This window comes from Argiope bruennichi, chromosome 6, assembly GCF_947563725.1.
Source record: "Argiope bruennichi chromosome 6, qqArgBrue1.1, whole genome shotgun sequence".
NCBI lineage: Eukaryota > Metazoa > Arthropoda > Arachnida > Araneae > Araneidae > Argiope > Argiope bruennichi.
Genome location: NC_079156.1, coordinates 75,756,250 through 75,775,109, shown reverse-complemented (window position 1 = coordinate 75,775,109; position 18,860 = coordinate 75,756,250). Strand labels below are relative to the sequence as shown.

General features: G+C 28.7%; 1 protein-coding gene across 5 annotated transcripts in view; it reads right to left on the bottom strand.

Annotated features, from left to right (window-relative positions):
* The window catches only part of LOC129972847 (endonuclease/exonuclease/phosphatase family domain-containing protein 1-like), a 124,058-nt gene that overhangs the window by 20,464 nt on the left and 84,734 nt on the right, over positions 1-18,860 (bottom strand). For 3 of the 5 annotated variants that reach the window (XM_056087140.1, XM_056087141.1, XM_056087143.1), the window contains one exon: positions 551-1,540. In XM_056087140.1, the coding sequence (XP_055943115.1) occupies positions 551-1,485 (935 nt within the window). In that variant the 5' untranslated portion in view covers positions 1,486-1,540. Of the gene's footprint in view, positions 1-550; positions 1,541-2,292; positions 2,524-18,860 lie in introns of those variants that run through there. The other 2 variants (XM_056087139.1, XM_056087144.1) reach the window with 1 other exon arrangement.

The window sequence follows — 18,860 nt, the reverse complement described above, 5'->3', positions numbered from 1 at the left end:
AAAATAATATTTAAAAATAAATAAATGCTTTATAATTACATTTTTTTAAAAACTATACTCATCACAATTTTATAATAAGATATTAATTTATACCTTCTCTGAAATCAAATTCTAGGCCCGAAGAATGCATTCACAAATTTGTCACATATATTATCTCTCAAACTTAAATTTCAATCAATATAATAATGTTATAATGTAAAACTTTTGATTAATATATGCTTATAGATTTATTTTTAGAGTAAATATTAGCATAATAACTATAGCAGATAAGATGGATAAAGTGCAAGGTACCATAATCTTAGCTGAGTCCTGACTCAAAGCATTATAGTATGCATAGAGGACATAAAAATGGCCTCAAACTAAATTTTGTAGGAGCTTCAAACATTTTCGTTATTCTCCTGACTAAATAACTCTCAACTGAATCAATATAAGTATAATTTAAAAAAATCAGAAAAAAACTTGTCATTTAATTAAATAAATTAAGATGAAATTTAAAATTTTAATAGCAAACTAAATAATTTTAAAAATTTCATCCTCAAAACTAACTTACCAATTTTCTAGTATAGTCCTACATATAACTTCTTGAACACCAGGATTTCTAGCTTTCTGTACAACAAAATCCTGCAAATTCCAGGATGCTAAACGTAACACTTGTCTATTTAAGTAACTTAAATTCAACACTTCAGATACGGGAGGTCTTGTAACAAGAGAAGAGACTAGTTCATAGAAGTCTTTTGTACTAGGATCACAGGAACGCAATTTGGATAATCCACTAGGAGCAGAGTTTGTTCTACGGTGTCCAATAGGACGTCTACCATATACACAATTCTGAGATGATTTACTCTGTACAGATGATGAATTATTTACAGAAGAATCTGTAGTTAGGTACATTTTTACAATGGCTAATCTATCAGGAGGTAATCCTTTAACTTTTGATAAATCTGATAGAGTCTTGAAAGGACCTTTTCGTTCCTTATAGTGCATAATGTTTGCTGCCATTTCTTGAGTCATACGAGGCACACTCATTAACTGAAAGACATTTGCAGTGTTTACATTAACAAGTTTGGATGGTGAAGTCCGTGGACCTACATCATTGACTTGCAGAGACTCCAGTGATTGGGTAAGAGAGGAATTGTAACTACCATTATTAGGTTTTCGACGTCCAACACAAATCTCTGTTCTGAACTGTTCAAGTTTAGTAGCACCAACACCAGAAACTAAGGCTAAATCTTCAACTTTCTTGAAACCACCAATCCGTTGTCGATACTCTATAATATTTTCAGCTGTGACCCTGTTGATACCAGGCAGGGTCATCAGCTGTTCTTCAGTGGCTGTATTGATATTTAATAAATCCCATCTCAAGTCTGAATCCAACACATGAAATGTGGCACTTAAGTTACCATTTTTAGAACGGTAAAATCGCTTACTTGAGCCTTCTCTCATTATGGAAAATTTTTTTTCTGGCACACTTATACACTGTCCCATGATCTAATATAAAAATCAAGTTATGTGACAAGTGATAACTGCAACATTTTTTATTCTGAAAAACAAACAAATGAAGACATTAAAATATGGTAGAAGAATTATAAACAATAAAATGAAAAGAAAAAGATAATTTTAAAAATAAACAGTTATATTAATAGTTTAAAGCTCTTTCAAGGGAAAAAAAACTTAACACTATAGATGAAATGAAGTTTTATAAAGAAAATGACAGCAACTTTTAAAAGAATATAATTATAAACTTTCATTAAAAATTAAGAAGTTTCAATAGAAGAGTTATCTTTATTTTAAGATATAAATTGAAAACAAATAAGTCTGATATAATTTAGTGTCATAAATACTAAAAATAGACGATGTGATGATATATAAAAATTACCAATCCACTAATTTTTAAACATTTAGATTTAACAAATGCTGATTTAATAATACATAGAAAATAAATATTTCTAAGTTATAAATAAATAAACATAATTTAATAAATTTAAAAAGCATAAAAAGTGTCAAATAATTTTTGCTTGAAGAATATTTTATTATAATGTTAGCAGCAGACAATTTGAGATTCAAATTAATACAAAAAAGAGGGTAAAATATAATGAAAATTATTAATTTATGCTAAGAAAATTTGATTGAGGTCAAGCAAGGTAATTAAATATTTGCAGATAAAGAGCTGTAAAAAAAAGGGAAAGAAATATATGCAAAATGAACACATATATTGAATATACTGTCCCTAGTTAATTTCAAACAATTTATAAAACATTAACAATACTAAGAATTATCACTAAAAATACACACTTAATTGCAATAGGACACCATAACCCCTCTTTTGTCAAAACAGCCGAACGCATTCTAATAGCAGTCCAACAGTATTTTAACAAACACTGATTCTCCACGATATTATAAAAACAAGGCACTATAACTGGAGTAAGATTTCATCTGTTTTGTCAGAATAATTGGAGATACGGAAGAACAAGCATCACATCTGCACCAAACACCATCGCCAACCACCGTAGCTGTCACTTGCTATGCTTCTAGCGCAGCTCAAAACACAAAATGCAACTCTTGCTTTGACCCGAAGCATCAGCAGCGCCATCTGTTGAATTCCATAAAAATTTGGCTCCACTTTCTCTAGCTGCTCTATTGACGTGAATCACGTTAATGCCAACTTTTTATTTTTTTGTACGGAATATTTCATATCGAAAGATTATCGATGACTTTTTTTTTTAGCTTCTGAAACTTGGAGGTAGTCCAGATTTTAATATGTCACTCTACATGTACATGTCGATTTCTCAAACTTTATTTTAAAGAAAATTTTATTTCCACCAAAAATTCTACTTAATATGAGTTGGGAAATAAATTAAATGAGACTAAAGATTCCATATAAGATGATTAAACATCTACTTTAGTATGACAACTTTTCAGAAATTTCAAGATCAAATAAATTTTGAGACCAAAACATATTAGCATGTGATCATATAGAAAACAAAAATGGTTTATTCATTATTTTATTGAATCCTTAATGTGACGGGATATTTCTTTATGATAAATGAAAGTTAATAACGATTTAAAAAAAAATTGCAGAATAATATTGACGAGACTATTATTGATGAGACTGAAAAAAATTTGGAAGAGACTTTGTGACGAATTTCAAGCAAAATATAAAATTTACTTTATTCTAACATAAAATTTCGTTTCAAGACTAAACTATATATTTATAATAATTTTTTAGGTAATATTTTTGTGGACCAATTTCAATAAATTATTTTTAGAATTTTGAAGTAATTCTTTTTTACTTTTATTAAAATCGAAATTAGTCAGTTTTTAATTACTGAAACCGAAACTTACAAATTTTTGTTTAGGTGATTTAATTTATTTTATAAAAATATTCATTTGCGCATTTAGATATTTTTTATTTGTGAATTTTCTTAAATTACTAACTAAATATGTCGATTATAGATTAAAAAATTAAGTCAAATAGAATGAATCTTTAAAATTTTTCAAAAATAATTTTATATATTTTTATTCCACAGTAAAAAAATAATATTCCTTGATTCTTAAAAATCGATTGAATAAAGAAAGTGTTTTGAGTTTTCTTTTACGAAGACAGTTTATAAGATGACTTATACACGATATGTTATCATATATGTCATTTAAGACATTTATCATATTATTTTCTTGCAATGTGTTGTGACAATATGTCCCCTTTCCACATGAAACATACAAGATGGACTGCAGATGTACCTTATCATGGAACATTTTTTATATATTATGTCAACCCGAATTGAATCACTTGAATTTATTCACAAATAAAAATTGCAATGTGTTAAAAAATCAGGTTTAATAAAAATTTGCGCGCTTAGTCATTATTTAGCAGGCCGGAACATAAAAGCATTCTATTATCAAATTTCTCTCATATTGAGAAGCGTTTTGCAGCAATATTTAGAATTCTATAATTGTAATTTTTATTAAATCACAAGGGATGTCTAATAACTATGATAAAATTTATTGATGGAATTATTTGCAATACAATATTTGTCGCTTATTTAGAAAAAAAAAAAAAAAAACTCTTTTATTTCTGCTAATAAGAAAAAGTGAATTCATGAGCTAGCTTATTGTGGTACTCATCGAGATAGATCTTTCGATTTAGAACAATATTTGTTACAGACATAATTTTGGTGTTTGAAGTTTGCATTCTGAAAAATTCTTAAAATTGCATTTAAAAATTTAATAAAAATTATTAAACTTTTTTGCCATTTTTCTTTGATAAGTGTACGAAAATCGTCATTCATAATCATTTCTTCACCAACTTAAAAGAATTTAAAAAAATGCTCAGTTTCAGAAAATTTTGATTTTATTAAATTAATTTAATTGCGAGAAATTTTTTCCCTATAACTTATCAAATTAAAATATATACAGTTTTATGGTCGCCACAAAATTAAAACCATTGTCAGTATTATAACAAATATTCAATCATATATCCTCCCCATTATTAAAAGCTCAGACATGAAAATTTTTATTTTCACATTCTTTGACAGTTTTGTTATGCATTTTTACTTTCTTACTTTATTTTATTAATTTTTTTTTTTTTTTTTTTTTTTGTGAAATATGTTAACAACCCGCTTTTACACATTATATAATATAATCAATTTGCTAAAAGATTATATATGGTATTTCATGATTTTATTTTATTAATGTGTTTCAGTTCAGCTAACATTTTAATAGAACGCGCTCATATGATACCATTAAAATGCGTCGCGCCATTTTAATTTTGGAATCATTCCAATATTGCATGAGTATTAAAAGAGTAAAACTTCAACACTACATAGGACGATGTACAATTAAATGTTAGCTTTTTGTATGAAATTCTGATGTCATAATTTGGCTCCATTAGCGAGATTAATACGCATAGCAACTACAACAAAAATACAAAAATAATGCTACTTAAATGTCTATTACTATTTGAAATTTAAAGATATTTTTTTCAAAGAAGCGTGAATATCAAGCTATGTTTAAGAGATTTAATAGAATTTAATTACATCCAACTTTTCCAAAGAATAAGTTAGTACGTCAAAACTGACTGGCCATATAAAATAAAACTAACTCGAAAGAAGGGATGCGTATTTTTGTTTGTAATCTTTTATATTTTCTAATTTCGAAGTCTTGTAATAAAATATAATTTTAGTAATTTCTTTGCATAATAATTATATATAAGTATATGAATACATAAAAAGAAAAAAAAATCAGACTACATGTCAAAACACACACGCACACGCACTCACACAATACTTTTAATATTGTCGCTAAAACAATACAGAGGAAACTGAAACAATGAAAAATGTCCTTGGAAATTATAAATATTTTGATAAATTCACTGAAAATAGAGGGAAAAAAATTGCGAAATTATAAATATTTTGATAAATTCACTGAAAATAGAGGGAAAAAAATTGCGAAATTATAAATATTTTGATAAATTCACTGAAATTGGAGGCAAAAAAAATGTGGAAATTATAAATATTTTGATAAATTCACTAAAAGTAGAGGAAAAAATTAGGCGGAAATAAAATTAGTATTACTGAAAAACAAATTTTTTGAATTTTAAAAGGATGCAAAAAGGGGGTTTGTATAATAATATATTTCGAAATTGCAATTATTTTAATAAAAAAAATTCTTATTAAAATTTTTAAAAAACTATTCCTTAATGAGCTCATAGTATCCAAAAAGTAAGTAAAGACCAAATTTGATAGCCCTAGATCCATATTGTTAATTTTTTGAATATTTTTCAATGTCATGTTATCTCCAGAGCAATTTAAAGATGATAGGTCAGTCTACAGACATTATCACAATAATAATTAGCTTTACCGTTAGAATGGCCTTTTATTCTGAAAACTAAATACAGTATTATCGATACTATGATGGAATCGTCTTCTTTAAAATGCGTCTAGACGTCTCGGATAGACCGGGCAGATCCGATTATTAATTCTTGATCCTTGATTGAAAAATGTCTCATATATGTTCCGATTTTGAATAAAAAGTCTTTATTTACCACAGTTTTTTTATTTTGAAAAAGCAATTGCCATTGAAAAATGTAAAGAAGTTAATTTTATAATTATATTTAGAAGTATTTCCTTCCCATGTTTCACATTGCATTAGAATATATAAAGTTCATTTTAACAAATAATTTAAGTCCCCTAGTAAGCTCGAGCCGTCATTAAAAAAAAAAAAAAAATGAAATGACCGGGTCTCGGAAAAGTCAAGGTTTTCGTAAAAAATTTCAAAAGTATTTTTGTACATTATTATTCAACGGCAAAAAAAATCTAGTGCAATTATTAGTTGTTCAATGTCGTGTTATCTCTAGTGCAATTTAAAAATGATAGGCCAGTGTACAGATATTATCATATTAATTAGCTTTACCGTTAGAATGACACTTTATTCTGAAAACTAAACGCAGAATTATCGACACTATGATGGAATCTACTTTAAAATGTGTCTAGACGTCTCGAATAGACCAGGCAGATCCGATTATTAATTTTTGATCCCCGACTGAAAAATGTCTCATATATGTTCCGATTTTGAATAAAAGGTCTTTATTTTCCTCAGTTGTTTTTATCTTTAAAAAAACAGATACTATTAAAAAATATAAAGAAGTTAATTTTATAATTATATTTAAAAGTATTTTTTCCCACGTTTCACATTGCATTAGAACATATCCAGTTCATTTTCGTAAATAATCTAAGTCCCCAAGTAAGCACGAGCCGTCATTAAAATAAATGAAGTGACCGGGTGTCTCGGAAAAGTCAAGGTTTTCGAGTTAATTGTCCCGGCTTGACAACTTTCCTCATTACCAAGAGAGCCTCGAAGAGAAATTCAGAAAATCTGATCACTTCAGTTCTAACTCCGTCCATGGAATCGATATTTTAATGCGTCAAAATGAAGAACTCTTCTAAACAGCATTTTATTTGCCCTTAGAAGAATACTTAAGTTGTCAGTGCTTAGAAAGATTAATCATACTTCATTAATGAATTTCTCACCTGTATTTTAAGCCGAATTTACAAATTGCAATCTTTTCTTTCTTTCTTTTTTTTTTAAAAAAATTAAGGAGCATTTAATTTTATTTTTCTCATAAATTTTGATTCTCATTCCTTTTTTTTTTAAAAAATTGATATAATAATACATAGTTTGATAAACACCGTTCTTTCTGAATAATATTTAAAGGGCTGGTTTATTAATGAAAACAAAATTTTAAAAACTCTAAAACAGTTTGAATCGAGTCTCTCTGCATTTCTCTCTCTCTCTCTCTCTGTATATGTATGAGTTTATTTTGATTTCTACAGTTCAGACTGTTGAATCTGAAGTCGCAAAATTCGGTAAATTATAAGTTGAAAAGTAAGAACAAGAACCTTACTTACATGCACCATGAGTCAGTTTTTCAAAATTTTTACTAGAAATTTAATGAACTGAAACATAGATTTTCGATGGGTTTTATTTAGCTTATAGGCATTTAAAGAGCAAATTTAGCACAAGAAATATAAGTGATATTATCTATATTGCTAGAAAATTAATTAGTACATTACTTATAATCAAAGAGAATGGGAATGTGTTGGTAACCAGATTTCGAACCAATATGCTCTGAAGAGCAAAAATGTGGACTTTGGAGCAATTTTTTTAAAATGTTAATTAAAACTTTACTTAATTAAAAATTAGAGTAGGATTTTGGCGTTTTTATCCCGAGAATCTCCCAAAAATGCTATTGCATGCAACTGATTTTAATATCATTTTGAAATTTAAAAAAATATTTTTTAATGATAGTGATGTCATTGCGTTTTCTTGAATTTGGACAGTACTTTTTAAAAATTTCTTTGCATAATTTAAAAAGATATTTTCCATTGTTGCAAGAAATTCCAAACGTTTTCATTGTTTCAATCATATATTTAATCACCTCACGTCATTCCATTGTTGAGAGTTAAACAAGAAAGATTCTGTTTATTATCTACGCATAAGGAATAATAAAGGAATAAAAAAGAATATATGTATCGTGGAAGTACAGCTAGAAATTGGGCAATTAGATTATCTTTACTATTCTACTTTTAATAGCACTATGACGTTATGAGTCTAGACTGTTAGTAATTGTTCATACGCACAATGAACAAAATAAGTGTAAAATTAAAAAAATAGCATGAATTTAATATTTTCATAATTCGAAACTTAAAAAATACTTGTTTAGAGAGTCATGAACATCAAAGCTTTTCACAACAAATGTAACTGAAATAAGCATGGCGAACATATCCGATGAAACTATTGATGAACCAAAGGCGGCTAATAAATAAAAGAGATCAGTATAATTCACTCTCTAATTCCTGTTGCTCAGAGATTCAAACCGTTTTCATTGTTTCATCAAATATTTAATCGCGTGATTTTTTTCCATAATTAAAAGTTAAAGGAGTTTTTAATCCTATTTTATTCATCATGTAGTTTACATGATGAATTTAATTAAATTATTTAAATCTCTTCGTTTATGCTCAACACATTCTAACATATTAAAAACATTTTTTTAATATGCCCGCTATCGCTATAATATAATTAACAGTAAATTTAAATCATCGCCAACACCAGAGCATATTATCGCACAAAATTCATTTATATGTTACTATGAAATTCTAAAATTAAGCTTTTCAGCAAAACCAAATTTATTTCTTTACAACTTTTTCTCTAATTTTAATAAATTACAGAATACTTTTAAACATATTTTACAACAACGTTATTCATAGTTTTAGTTACTTCCTTTACACACACGCACGTTGAGATGGTATTAAATACATCTCTTATGTGTATAAATTTTTGTTATGAGTAAATATTTGAAAATAGAATAGATAGGCAAATAAAACTAAAACATTTTCATGCTACAATATTTTGAAATAGAGAGTAGAATCTCTTTTACAATCTTTATTTTTTCGTTGGCCACCAATGAAACTTTATCAAGAAGTTCTCGAGATCGAATGTATTGACAACGACAATGCCTCTTCAATAGATACTTCATAAACGAGAATATAAAATAGAATCTCAATTTATACAGTTTATGCTGGCACTGAATGAGTATGCAACTGACATTCCAACAACTGGAAATGATTTAAACGTTTCGTAAATCGAATTTCTACACCCCCTGTCCCTCCCTCAGGCTGTATTCCCTTGACTGATTTCTATCCTATCAAATCTCAATTTTTAGAGTCAGGTGGGAAAGAAAAAAAATGTGCCCCCAGGATTTCATTTGCCCAGATCCGTTGCTATAGTAACATTACCCAATGCAATCTGAAGCACCCACAGTTTAAGCTGATATGATTAAATGTTGCACGGAAGAACAAAACAATGGCCAACGTTCCGGGAAAATGTCTGGTTTTCAAGAAGTAATATAAAACGATGGACTTTTCCTCCTAGTTGGAAAATTTTTTTATATAGGAAGTTTCTTCATTTTCTATTGTTTTATATTTCAAAGAAAGTTACTCAAATTGTACTATTGAAACAAACAATTGGTTATTTGATTTTTATAGCGGAAATGATTGAATAATTCAGTAGATAGAAAAGAAAATCGAAATGAGTTTACCTTATTTGAAAAGTAAATTTTATCGATATTTTATAGATATATGATTGTTTAATTTATAAAGAATTTACCTACATTTCATTTAAGGAACTACGTTGATTTCACTTTAAAATTTCTGTTTCAGTTTTAGTCTAAAAAATGGAGACATTCCACTGTTTATAGAAATGTATAATAAACGTAGATTTGAACAGATGAAAATTCATAAACTAAAAAGTTAGACATTTCTTTGAAAAAATGGTGTAGAAAATAACATTTATCTACTCTTCCGCATATGAATCAATATAATGTCAGCTTATTTTAAATTTTATAGTGTTTTATTAAGATAAACTTTTAAAATGGTAATTTTATATTTACGCAGTAACTCTTTTTCAGTTAATAATGTGATAAAAAAATCGATCTGAAATGTCTGGAAAATTCAATATTATGTTTATTGTAAGGGAAATGAAATATTGAAAATAACATAAACAAATGTTTAGAAATTATTTCTTTACCATTTATACAACTGATTTAAAATTTCATAACGCATCTGCTGCTGATAAAATATAACAATAAGATGTTTCAGAAAAAATTAAAAATATGACATTTTAATTCAAAATTTTTATTGACTATTTCTTAACATTTTGTAGCCATTGATATTTATTGCACAAATATTATTTTAAAATATAAATATTTGATTTCATTTAAAAACATCATTTTGAAAGCATTTATGTCGTTTTTTTCAATTAACTTTTAAAAAAATTTATTATTTATATTTCATGTTTTTGATTTATACTAAAAACTAGAATATGCCCATTCAAAGCTTAAATAACTGATATTTCATTATAATAAAAATATGAAAAATAACATTTTTACGAATTTGATTTTATAAATTATTTTCTAAGAAATATTGATCACATTGCACAATAGTTTACTTCTAAAATATAAGATTATTACATTTTATGAGTTAAAATTTCCAAATAAAAATGCATGAAAATATTTTTTCTAAATTAGAATCACACACCAAGAATATATGTATCTAAGGGCTAGTATCATTGCCAAAAATTCAATTTCTAAAATGGAACATAGAAAATTATTGAAAACGATAAAATCAATTATTTGTGGATAAAACTACTTATTGATAACATCATAATCTGAAAATAAGATATAAAACAGCACATTATCTTTCTGACATTACAAGGCAAATTGAATGAAAGCAAAATATATATCTTTTTCCTTAAACTTGATTTAAATATTGAAAATCCATTGATTAACTTTAAAAAGAAAGAAAATTCACAGTCTGAAATTGATTTCGCCAATCATTCCGTCAACTGATGGCATCTGCCAAAAAAAAGAAACTACTTTCAGTAGATATCGTTTGCAGTTAACGATTTTTAAACAATCTTTTCCCAGGAAATTTTTTACAAAATATAAAAGGAAAATCGATCTGAAAATGGTGAAAAGGCTAGTAGCTATCTTAATTTATGCTAAAAACAGGAAATCAAAACCAAAATCGATGCAAATAAAATCCTAAAAAACATATTTATTTTCTCAATAATAAATGAAGTAGTAATCTTTAAAACAAAATATAGTAAAATGACATGAGTTTAAATAATTGGCTGGTAAAAATAATGTGTAAAATAAAATTTAATGTTCTGGTACAAAATATCTTTATACAAAGAAATTAAAATGTCATAAATTTCTCGATGTATCTCAATAACGCAAACATCATTTACAAAAATAATTCTGATCAAAACTAAATTATTACCATATATCAAAATCCGTATTTTACCCAATATCTTTTCATTTAAATTTTTCACCCTTTTCTGTATATTTTTCTTTTTTTCCCTCCCTTGATTATAGAACCTTCAAGAACTAGAAACTTTTTAGCTCCGCAGAAATTTCAAGGAATTAAAAAAAATAGATTCTTATTCCTTGAGCATCAAAAGAATAAAAAAATTAAAAATTCCATTTCGTTGTCCTCCATGACTAAAAAAAAAAAAAAAAAAAAAAAAAAAAAAATGTTTAAAAAAAGCAGAATAAAAATTTTTTACAACGATCTTTTGCTGAGGATTCTCAAAAAGATAAACAAATAGTATTTTAAGCTCACATCTAAGAAATTACGTGGAATTTCATTCTAAATTTTTTGAGCAGAAGCAAAACCTTAACAAATTTAAGGTCAAATCTTTCTTAAAAAAATAAAAAGACAAAGAAGAAGAAGAATGACATAAAAGATGGTAATCTAGCTTGGGAGAAAAGAATCTGAAATATTACTTTTGCTTTTATCGTAAGTGTTTACAGATTCGGTAGTGTAAAAATTAACCAGCAATTTATATTTAGTTAAGCACAAGGACAGTAAAATCATAAATAATTTTTAACTACTACATTTTTTTTTCTAAATTGAGAAAAATTGATAACCTGCGAGATATTTTAAGATAAATTTCATCATTTTAAACCGTAATTTGTCAACAATGACGACACTTAAGCAGGGAAAAATTGAAAAAAAAATTAACAGGTTGTTGTACACTAGCCTACCAGAGTGATACAATGATTATTTGATACAAAGAAAAATGTACCATTTCTGTCGTATAATGCGGAAAAAAAAAACAACAGCTAGATCACAAAGCATATGTATTAGAGATGCTTCCAAAATCTATGTCATGCATAATTATTATATACAAAAGATTTCCTTTGTTATGTTAGTAGTCAATAGTCGTTTAGCTTAATGTGATCCATTCTTATACATTTTAAATTTTATCCACTAGGGGGCATCCGAAATATAAGGATAAGAAGCTTCCGCTTCAGTGGTTAATTCTTATTTTTCTTGTGTAATGATGTGGAGTAGAGTTACTTCCATTCTAATAGTAGAACAAACCTCCTATGGGAGGAGGTGAAAACGTGGCCATTAGAAATCAATCTTAGATCAAACCTCCATGCAGTTCGCTACGGTGGTCATTCAGGCAGGTCGGGGGAAGGTTATCTCCAGTACGGGTATTTGGATGTTTTAAAATTTTTTAGCTTTGCGCGAGTACTCAATAGTATATAACTAAAAAAGTATGATTTAATTTAAATCGGAAGTCAAACAAAGCTAATAGAAATTTTTTCAAAAGAAAATTAAATTTTGAGTTTTTTTTCTTACAAGCTTCTATAATATGAAAGGGAAAAATCAGATTATTGAAAAAATGATAAACATTGTAATTTTTATCCTGTAATAAAATGATATAAAAAATTCCAAAGAGTTCGAAGTTCATTCCAAAGAAATGAACATTCGATAGAAATTCTAATGTGAAAAAAATATACTTTGGTGCGTGAAAATGCGCGGAACAACAGTTTTTTAAAATTAATAATTAAAAGTTTTAATTGATTAAATTTGGAATTAAAATTTCACAATAATTTCCAAACTATAACTACACAGAAATAATTTTCAAACCATTATAAAATTCAAAAAATTATTTTTACAATGATAGTTATGAAATTTTTTTCAGAATTTTGTCAATTTTATAATTTTTTTTTGTTACATAACATGCAACAATATACTTCATTATTGCAATGAAATTCGAATTATTTTCATTGCTTCTTCCAATATTTTATTACATGTATATCTTCCACTGTGAGAAAAACGTAAAAAAGAAGTTTCTGTTTATTATCCGCTCAATTATTATTAGGCGTAAGAAAGTTAAGTAACAATACATGAAAGACAATGTGCAGTTATTAGATAAAATATCGATTACTCGAGAGTTACAATTAATGAGTCAAGAAAGTAAACTTTATTAGGAATGTTAATTTATTTGATGAATAGGACAAGTGTATGACTGTTGAAATAAACATCATACCAGAGATAGCCTTACATGGCATTGACAAAATATTTACGAAAGATTAACTTTTGAAGTGGATTTAGTATTTTTACTGCATCTGTCGTGTGATCCTTGGCGAATTATTTGGTGATTAAACCCTGGTATCATTGTATCCAAAAAATAGAATTTGTGTTTTAGACATGTTTTTCTCAATTGATTGAAACAAAATTGAACTTGTATTTACAAAAATCCAAACCAAATTTGATTTATTTAAGTCACTGCGTTTTTGAACTATCACGTTCACGTGTTTCAGAAAGTAAGGACTGAACAGACGGTCTGCAACAATTTGGATTTGGCACAAAATGTGATACATGTTTAAACAATAGATATTAGAGAGGTCTATAGTCTATTGTTATACTCTAACAATAGATATAATAGAGGTCTACCGAGTCTTATTTATCTAGATCTCTTCATTTTGTAGTTATCGTGTTAAATTATATTTGAACAGCCGGACAGACGGACTTCCTCTGAACATATTTTACTGAAATTCTGATAGAAATATGCAAATTTGGTCTAAAGTCCGCATGCCAAATTTCAATCGTCTAGCTCACAGTATTTTTGATTTTTTTTTTTTTTTTGTTAGAGACAGACAGACGGACATTTTCCAATACATGTTATTTGAACTCAGGTAGTTTTAAAACGTAGATATTCGACAAAATCTCGAGCTCGAATTCTTTGATGGTTACTGTACTACGTTTACGAGAAAGTAAAAATATGGGTATATCTATATATCTATCACAATTTGATGTTTAAAATTAATTTGTTGAGGGAATAAAAAAACGTAAAGTTATATGTAAAAAGTTTAATTAAAATTAAACATAACTAACATTTTTCGCGAACCAGCTAATAGGCAAAAGCGGTTAATCTAATAAGGACAAAAATATCTAATATAGTTCGTCAACGGATTCTGAGACGACCACATTTCGACGACTCCATCTCATGAAGGGGTGAGACGCGGAACGATGAGTGCATTTCCGGTATTCCCTTTGAATTTCGCCTATTAGATACTAGTAAATGTAAACATCTCCTCCTTTCATATCTCCTTTCACCCCTATTTTGAAGAACTAAACCCTAACGCATGCGCAAAAACGCGGAGGGTTTTACATTTCTTTGCTGAACTATACTTAGAATAAGTTCTGAGATAATAGTTGAAAAATGTAAAAACAGCTTTAGCTAAAGGAAAGCTGCGGGAATAAAAATATCATGTTTATAACTATTAGTTGTTTTAACTATTTATCAGATTATTGGAATTATTATAATTATGAAATATCTTGAATAATCCATTTATAATTTCTGAAATTAAAAGTATGATTATATGCAGAAGTTATTATTAAATCGCGTTAAAACAGTTTATCGTATTTTGGACCAAGATAGCATCTCTTCTCGGGTTGCTCTTACCTTGAATGATGTAATAAAGAGGTTTTTACGATATAAACAAAAAATCGTGCAGAGAAGAGCTAAAAAAATAAGAACCACGCGATTATTTGTCTATGCATCAAGCAAATGCGATAATATAACCTGGAGCTGCAGAAAAGTGTTCCAGCAACTGGAATGAAACTGCAGGAGGTCGATAATTTATTCCCCACTTTGGCGCAAAACACGGCCATAAACGATTTCAGAGAGAGCTGGGCCCAGCAATTAAGCAAATTGTTAAATCTGTTGGAAAGTAGGGCAGTCTCGAAAAACGCGATGGTTCTCCCCTTTTCTCGGAAAATATTGGATTTTGTGGTGTCTGTTACATACGCAAGGAACCTACTAATGATCTGAGAGATCGTGTAGTAATTGCACTTACAGGAATATTGAGAAATAAATTTGAAAAATTCTTGAAGGTGAACTCGATAAGATGAATTAGTTGGGGTTTGATTCATTAGTTTTGTCGTTTGCTCGGAATTAAGTTCTCATTCTCTGTTTTCCAATTTAGTTACGCATTTCTTTGATTTCAGCTCGTTAGATACACTTATGGGGGCGGTGAGGTTTTTCTAATATAGTTTTTTTAGTTTCTCATATCAAACATCGTCTTATATACTTGCACGTACTTGCAAACTTTATGACTATTGAATAGTTATGATAATCTAGTTGAAGATCAATTGTCTGCAACTAGATTGGTTTTATGATGCTTTTTAAGTACCGTGGATAAAAAGATACGATTTATTTAATTGGTGCATTATCATTTTTGTCCAGCCTTCCAAAAAACATTGAAGACAATGTTTTTTGCAGGTAGGAAATTGTAAATATTTATAAATATCAATATTCTGGACAAACCATAGCATGTTGCAAATTTATATTGCTTTTTTATTACTGAAAAGCTGAAGCATACAAAGACAAAATTTTGCACTCGTCAACAAAATCAAAATCGAGATAGTGACAAAATCTCTAAGTTTCAGATTTTTCCGAGTTCAAAAAGTATATTTTTGGATTTTTATATGACTCTTTGTGTCACGATAACTCAAACAAGGTATGCGCTAGAAGGGTGACTTTATATAGAGTCTTTACACCAAATATGTAGATTTCGATTAGATTTTGAACGAAATGCATTTAAAGGAAGTCTGTAAATCCAACTTTCCGAGTACAAGAGACTACAAAGATCTAGATAGATAAAATTTGGCATACAGATTTAGCATCTATATTGTAGAATTGCATTAAGTTTGAAACTAAATTCGCCAAACGATTAATCGTCTGTCAATCTTTGAATCGCCTTGCATGCATATAAATGTGATAATATGTAAACAAAAAAAACTTAGATAAATGAAATTAGTTTCAGAGTTTTAGCATCTAATGTGTAGATTTTTATCAACTTTTGAACCAAATCTGTTAAATAGTTGAGTGTCTCCAGATCTGTGCTTTCTCATGCATGAAAACACAACTCAAAAACGCAGTGGCTAGAATAAATAAAACTTGATATGTGATCTTGTGGGTACAATCGTAGTTTTATGTCAAATTTTAGTTCCAATTGGTTGCAAAAAGATGTTCAAAATACATATTCGATTTTTTGGCACTTATTAAACGCATACAGCAATGAAATCGCCTCCTCCCCTCCAAATGACCAAAAATCTCAGCTAAATTCATCAATAAGTTTGAACGTTTTTTATTGTTTTTTTGTTACTACTGACCGTTAATAATATATGCGTACGGTTTTCTGCTACGAAATATGCAATTCGTATGTGCAGGATTTTGAAATTAAAAATCCGAGCACTCATGGCATTGACGGTCTTGACCACGGGGGCGGATAATACCATTATTAGAGAGTAAGCAAGAAAATTTAGGCAAGTCCACTTCCGGTGGTTTTTGAGAATATCATGTTCTTCAATGCTGGTCTTTACTGTTGTCACCCAGATGGGAGAGGTATATGATATCATTGGTTTAAGTACACGATTGGTTTTGTACACGATTTTTCGTTCTTTGATAGTTTTCAGTTTGAATTTATTATTGAGTAAAGATTTGCTTTTTCATCTTCAAAATTGCGTTTGATTTTTTTGAATATGATCTTTGAATGCAAGGTGTTTATCGAGAGTGAAACCAAGGTACACTTCTTGGTTAATAGAGATGTTTTCTCTGACAGTTTTTGTGGAAGAGGAAAGTATATTTTCAGGTAAATAGAACAGCTTAGTATTTTTTATTCATTTGGATTTTCCATCGGTTAAGTAATTTTTTGAAAAATTAAAGTGGTCTGTTAAAAGATGCTATTGATAGCAATACTAAAACGGTTTTGGGAAAAATTAAAACAGCAGAGAAAAAATAAAACAACGCATATAAAAAGAAAATACAGCATTCTTCAAAGAATTCTATGTCGATTTTTGATGAATTTTCAAGTTTAAAGCCTCCACAGAATAGGAAGGGGGGAAAAAAAGACATTTTTGGAATTGTGTCTGTTTATGTATTAACACAAATAACTCATAAGAGCTAAGATTTAGAAGACGATATTTATATTAGGCATATGGTAGGTACATTTTTATTTTCTCGTATACATAGTATAGAGAAAATATAGTAATCGTCGGAAAATTCAAACTCAAGATTTTGACGAATCTCCAAGTTTTAGACCTCTCTAAGTTCGAAAAATACATTTCTTTGAAAATGTCCGTCTGTCTGTCTGTGATAAGGATAACTCAAAATCGCTTTTATCTAGACGGATAAAATGTGGCATACTATTTTTATATCAAATTTGACGATTTCTATCAAACTTTGAACAAATTCCGTTCAGAGAAAGTCTGTCTGTCTATTCGAAAATAATTTAATATGATAACTACAAAAAGAAGGGAGCTAGATAGATAAAATTTGGTATGCAGAAGTACACCATCTGTAAGATGATATACTTCTGTGTACTTTTGCTGCATCAAGAACATCTGTAGTATAGTCAACCATCTAACTCTCCGACCCGCCCTAAGGCACACGGATTTAAACCATAAAACTGAATGACCGGACCGCCGCAACAGCAATTGGTGGGAACTGTGGTTGAGTCCTAAGGGCCGCCACCGGCCACGGTACAACCCTCCCCGAAGGAAGTACGTCCCGTCATCGATGGGAGGAGCCAGATCCCCCACCTATTAGTGTACCGTCTAGGGTGGCGAGATCCAACCACCATGCCGGAAGCATCTCATCCTCATTTCGAGGTGCCCCCCCCCCGAGGGTTATATCTGTAGTATAGACACTTATCGAATTTTGAGTCTATTCCAAAAAGGAATTGTCGGTATGTACTTTTAGAAACATGAAAAAGCGATATTTCGACATCGCAATGACTTAAATATATAAAATTTGGTATGTGGTTTTGTGACTGCACATGTATTGTTGTGCCAAATTTTTACTTCATTCGGTTGGGAAAAATGCTTCTAAAACGTAAATTTGATTTTCGGATGCTATTAATCGCATGCCAGGAATTAATCTTCAAGGATGACACGAAAGATTAAATAAAAAAGTTAAAATGAAATTAAAGACTAATATTTCATATTTATTGTACGTCAGTGCCATGCAAGCTGGTCTCTGGGATAACATCTTTATTAGAAAGTATGCTAGAAAGTTTTAAGGAGACAACTCCCGCTGGTTATATTAGGTACATCAGAGTTATAGAATTTGAATGAAATACCACCCAATGAAATCTTTCTGGTCTATCTTCATCTATACTACATAAACTACTCTCTACATAAATATCTCTCCATTGCAATATCTAGAATTTTTTTTAGTTATAGTCAATAAAAATCTGATTTATTTATAAAGTCACATTGAACATTCTCTATCATAATTACAGACAATATTTCTTACATTCATTACTTACGAAACAATGCAATTTTTACAAACGAACAAGGTAAATCTGAACCTGATGCGTGCTCAAAGATTCCTCTGAATAACGATGAACAGCAAAATTCTCACGTTTCACCATTTCAAAACATGCAAAGCCATCGGCCGTAACCAGTAAAGAAGCAAACAAGAAAATATTTATCGGCCCTTAA